Source organism: Apium graveolens, chromosome 11, assembly GCF_009905375.1.
Source record: "Apium graveolens cultivar Ventura chromosome 11, ASM990537v1, whole genome shotgun sequence".
Lineage (NCBI taxonomy): Eukaryota > Viridiplantae > Streptophyta > Magnoliopsida > Apiales > Apiaceae > Apium > Apium graveolens.
Window position 1 is genome coordinate 121,782,272 of NC_133657.1, and position 5,895 is coordinate 121,788,166.

Here is a 5,895-nt window from a genome sequence, read left to right on the forward strand (position 1 = left end):
ATTAACCAGAAAAATAGGAATAACAACTTCAAAATTTAAAGACGACAATCAGTATTAAAAAAGAATTATAACAAACAATATCGGCAAACTAGTCACTTGAAATGTACCATAATATCCAAACAGTAAAATTACCAACAATTTAAGAAATATATGAAAATTAAAAAGTAATATCATCAAAAACAGTCATCCAGCTTTCTCTCCATCAACAACTACTACTTTCATATTATTTACTTTTTTCACTTTTTATTTGGCCTTCGCATTCTTCCTTTTTTCACATTTTCTGGCATCATGAGTAGTTGCCTGACATAGTGCGCACTTCCGAATCCGTTTTTTCGATTTGATCACTGCTTTTTCCCTATCACTCATCAGCCTCTTAAAATAATTGCCTTTATTCTTGCAAATATTAGGGGCAAGAATTGTTACTTCTTCCGAAGGTTGCTGACCAACCATAGCAGCCATGTGATCTTTTTTGGTAAAAGCAACAGCAGATTCATCTTCATCATCAAGATCAGTATTCAATTGCTTTATAGTTGAGTGTACATGATCCAACTTGTCCATATTAACTCTAGCCTTGTCAACAGATTGACGAAAATCAAACTAGATATTTGTCAGTTTCAAAGATACCTGCTCCAACTTAAAACAAGCACTAGTTACCAAATCTAAATTTGATGAAGTTCCACTCTCAGCATTTATCATCCAACGATTAAGAACAAGACTTTTAGGGAAATTTGTTACTCCAATATGTTTCAACCCACAAAATGAATGTCTGCATACAATACCGCACATAACAAATTGTTTGCAAGAACACACAGCATGGTTCATACTCACAGAGACCTGGGGAAAAATTACAAAAATACAAAATAAAAATCACAAATATATTTAGGACAAATCACAAAAACATCATCTACCAATCACTAAAATAATACATGTAAAAAATCAAATAACTACTTAATAAATCAGAAAACAATACAACTGAAGTAAAAATTCATAAAATACATACAATTGTATTCTTTGAAATTACATAATATGAAAAAATTATGGAATTAATCATTTGAATAATATATCAAAAGTGATTGCAAAATTATTTTGAATATTAGGCAGGGGGAATAAAAACAATAATATTTAAAAATAGTACCTTAAAAAGTTTGTCATTGACTTTCACATTCTTGATATCAAAACAAGTAACATCATCAACTTCATTGCTCATACGCTTAATCTGCATATCCACACAAGATGCAAAAATTTCCTCCTGAACTTGGTAAAAAACAGTACGCGTGAATAAACGAGCAGCAGCATCTTCAATAAACCATGTGGAAAATGTAGTAGGCACACTTGACTTTGATTCCTCATCCAATCTAGCAGCCTCATTTCTTTGTCTATCCATAGCACTCTCAAATCGTAACCAAAACTCAGATAATGTATCTCCTTGTTTGTGAAATTGAGCAAAAAAAGAATTTTCACTTTCAAATCTCAATGTAGTCCTCATTAACCCAAACATTGCTTCATTTCTAAAAAAGTGGGAATCCATGATGCCCTTAAGGCATACAAATCTTCCAACCACTTATTGCTTTCTAAGTTAAATTCCTTGAGAACTGTTTGACATCCCCTCTCAAACTCCTCAATTTCTATTACAGGTGACCATATGTACATTTTCATCTTTTTCATAAAATCTGTTTCTTTGCATAATCGATTATCAAGCTGCAAAGGTTACATAACACATAAAATAAGTACATAATATAATGTATTAATACTAGGCTGTTAAAAAAAATGAAAATCATAACTTTACTGGAAATTTTTCCATAATATGCCACATGCATAAACGGTGTTTAGTAGTAACTAAACCATTCACTTCAGAAAAAACATCACGAACAGCTACTTACATAGCAGGGCATTGATCTGTAACAATGACAACCGGATTTCGTCCCATTGCCTTTACTAAATGATCAAAAGCCCAACTATAATCAACAATACTCTCATGTGATAAAAGACAAGCCGCAAAAGTCACACATCTATAATACTTATCCATACCAGTGAAAGGTGCAAAAATCATATTATACCTGTTTTTTTAAAAATATCACAACAAATAATACAATAAAAATCAGAGTATTAAAAACTTGAATCTACAAAAAACAGACGTGCAAAAAAATAATCTACAAAACCATCAGTATATTAAGCACTAAATAAAACATCAAGAATCTTAAACACTTGGAATTTAAATAGTAAACATTATCAATCATTGCATAAAATACTACAGATGTTTAGTAAAATTACCTATTGGTATCAAAGGTTGCATCAAATGACACTGCATCGCCATACAACTCAAAGTTCCTCCGACCAATAACATCAGACCAAAACAACTTGTTTAGGTGAACAGAAGAATCAACATCAAAAGCAAAATAGAAGCATTCAGAATTCTGCTGAATACGTTTGAATTTATCAATAATCATTTGCGCATCATTATCTCCAATGAATAATTTCAGATCCCTACTGAAATTTCGAAAATCTCGCAAGTTCGCACCTATATTTGCATATCCGCCATACATTTCTTTAGCAAAGCTAAACATCTTGCTGGAACCAATATTAACTTTTGCACCATTATAACAAAGATTTTTTAAACTAATATCCATCTTCCTATTAGCCCTCAAAAACTGACGACCATTTTTATCAGCTAAGGGATGATTATGTAGCTTAACAAAAGTCTTAACAATATACTTATCAGGAAACATATACTTCAAAATCATCTTCGCTTTGCATCCACATCTCCTAGAAACAGTCCTCCTTTTCTTAACTGCTGGATTTGCATCATCCTTAAGATCATTAAAACCTTCACAACTACAAACAAAATGCTTCAGTAGAACACGTCCATCATCATCTGTCTTCTCAGTTGTCTTCCGTACAGTAAAACCACCTAATCAACCATAATTCTTGTAAAATTGTAACCTTTATCTAGAGAATCAAAAATCTGATTTGTAAAGGGTATACTAGTATCACCAACAGAACAAGGTATGTAATTCAAACTACCACCGGGAGTTATGCTTACACTACTTTCACTTTCAATTGAAGTCACTTCATTAACAACTTCAGTACAAATATCACTGCTAATCCGAGATGAATCACCACAAGTAGAACCTAAAAACAAACATAATTATAAAAGACAAACAACGTAAGATATAAAGAATGTTATTTTTAATAATTCTCACTAACTAATAATAAAAATATAATTAAAATACACATATAAAAGACAAGTAACATTACAATATCAAATAAAACCACTAATATTTAAAAGACGATCACTAAAATAAACACAAAACAAACGAAAAATTTGAACACTCTACAAAAATATATAAATTTCACAAAATTATATACAAAAATCTACTCAAACACATAAACCAAATGAAAAACAAAACAAAAAACAAATCTACAACAATAATACTATATAAAAAGTTCATCAGGATAAAGATCAACAAATGAACAAATAAAACATAATATCAAGAGCTAATTTAAGCTGAAAACGAGATTATTTACCTTGATTGTCTCTAATTTTATTCAAATCAGATATAATCATCTCTGAGTACTAATCAAGTAACAAAATTTGACGATAACCTGAAAACACTAAGATAGAATAATCAATCACAAAGAAGTATCAACACAGATGAACAGATGAGATCAATATTTAATATTCAATCGGAAAACGGATGAGATCAATCGAGAGAGATGAGAACGATTGAATAGAGAGAACTCTTGAAGAGAGAGAGCAGAGGAGAGATAACTGCTGATGAGAGAGAAAGTAAAAACAGTTATGATATTTAATTCACATAATTTTTGTCTTTTTATGTTTTTTTTAATTAAATTAATTGGATGGCTCAGATTAAAAGCTGAAATAAGGATTAAACAGCTAGGATTGGTTTCTAGTTTTTATTTTAATTTGAGTTTCTATTTGATCATTCCCCTATATATATAATATCTATTTTTAAAAATTTAATTATTTATTTATTTTGTGTACTTTCGTTCTGTATCTTGTGTACCTATATTGGAAACTCAAACCCCACATTAATTATATTCGTATTTTTTCGTGTTCGTGTTCCAAATTTTCGAACCCAAATATTAATTATTCGTGTCATTCGTATCGTGTTCACGTGTCGTTTACCAGTGTTGCCAGGTCTAATCGTTGTTTTGCCTTGTTGTACTGACAAATCTTTATGAACCAAAAGAGTTGTTAGTCCCTTAACAATATAACAAGAATTACAGAAGGGGGATTGAATGGAATTCTTGAAACTTTTTCTTGAATAAAAATGTTCTAACTCAAATATATATATAAGTGTGAATTGATTAGCAGAATACGGAATAGTTACTTCAAATGAATCAAAACACAAGTAATTAAAAATAAGAGTCTTTAAAAACTTTCTGGTGGATTTGAATGATTCCACCAGAGATATATATAATATATATCGAGAGAACTCTGTGTGCAAAAAGCTCACAGCTGCTTACAAAATGATAACAACTAAGAATGAGAGAAATGCTAAGAATACAACTTACAAATGTTTCTCTCTTGATTGCTTAGTTCACAGTTGCTTCTTGGTTTATATATCACCAAGATTACAAAGTAATAAGACATGATAATAAAACAAAAACTATCAAGTCTAATACAATGCTACTTCATTACTCTATTCCAGCATCTTTGAATATCTTCATAATAGCATAGAAATGACAATGCTTCTTTGTTCTCGAAAACCCAGTTGAATAGGCTATCACATTCCATTTGCATACACTCGACGCATGTGACTGTTTTGTCACTGTCAACAGATATTTGAATTCTTTATCCATCGGGTTTATGATCATCCGTCGAGTTATTGATCATCCGTCGGGTTGTTGATCATCCGTCGAATTCATTGTTGTTTATCCATCGGGTAGCAATCAGGCACTTGACTCCATTTCATTTATGCAGAATTACAAGACATCATCTATGTACAATTAATCAACATATTCTGCATATCTAGTTAAAGTCAACATGACTTAAGTACTACACAAATTCAAAACAATGTGTATGCAGAAATGTGCTACAGACTTATGGTTACATAAGCTACTCACTCGATGGATAATAAGTCATCATCCGTCGGGACTAAAATGAGTTATCCTTCGGGACTATAATCCTTATCCATCAAGTGCTACATTTTCACTAAGTAAAATCTATCAAGGTGTTTTGTTAATGAAATCATCAAGTACACAACATATACACAACAAGAGTGATGACAGAATCAAAGTCGGTCACGAATCGAGCGGAGCTGAGTTTTCATCAAATTGAGTCAGGTTTTAATATTTTTCCGACGAATTTAGGCGAGTCGAGTTTTTTTATCGAACACGAGCTTTCCCCATCAAAACGAGTCAAGCCAAGCCGAAGTAAAAAATTCAGGTCAAATCACCGGTTGATTGTTAAAATAGCAAAATAAATATATATATTTTTTTAAATTTTTTTCATATCACCAAAATATATAGATCTTGAAATACGCACAATTGGATCATTCATAAATATTTTTTTTAAAAAAATAAAACATCAATATAGGACTAAACACTAGTTAGAAGCAGTATTATTCAAACCATTGGTTGATTAAATAACAAGTAAAATAAATTAATTTTATTTTGAAAATTTTGTCATATCACTAAAATATATAGGTTTTGACATCTGTATGGTTGGATCATTTATAGATATTTTTAGAAAAATCGAAACATTAATATAGGATTAAACACTCGTAAGAAGTACGGGTCAACCTACTGGTTGATTGTTAAATAGCAAACCAAATACATTATTTTTTTCTAAATTTTTTGTCATATCACTGAAACATATAGATCATGACATCCGTAAGGTTGGATCATTCATAATTTTTTTTAAAAAAATAA

The 5,895-nt window shown here is 30.6% G+C and overlaps 1 protein-coding gene across 1 annotated transcript; it reads right to left on the reverse strand.

Annotated features, from left to right (window-relative positions):
• Window positions 1-243: 243 nt before the first annotated feature.
• LOC141695850 (protein FAR1-RELATED SEQUENCE 5-like) lies at window positions 244-3,565 on the reverse strand. The gene is made up of 7 exons (XM_074500059.1): window positions 3,526-3,565; window positions 2,992-3,129; window positions 2,272-2,908; window positions 1,881-2,057; window positions 1,136-1,508; window positions 625-834; window positions 244-570 (listed from the first exon to the last, which is right to left on the reverse strand). The coding sequence occupies exons 1-7, from the start codon at window positions 3,563-3,565 to the stop codon at window positions 244-246; spliced, it is 1,902 nt and encodes a 633-aa protein (XP_074356160.1).
• Between the last annotated feature and the right edge of the window lie 2,330 nt (window positions 3,566-5,895).

Bases quoted from the DNA above. Each gene is read 5' to 3' on its own strand.
- LOC141695850 (XM_074500059.1), bottom strand. From the start codon at position 3,565: ATGATTATATCTGATTTGAATAAAATTAGAGACAATCAAG. The intron at 3,130-3,525 runs GTAAATAATCTC...GTTTGTTTTTAG, and splicing joins TAAAATTAGAGACAATCAAG to GTTCTACTTGTGGTGATTCA. The intron at 2,058-2,271 runs GTAATTTTACTA...TTAAAAAAACAG, and splicing joins GCAACCTTTGATACCAATAG to GTATAATATGATTTTTGCAC.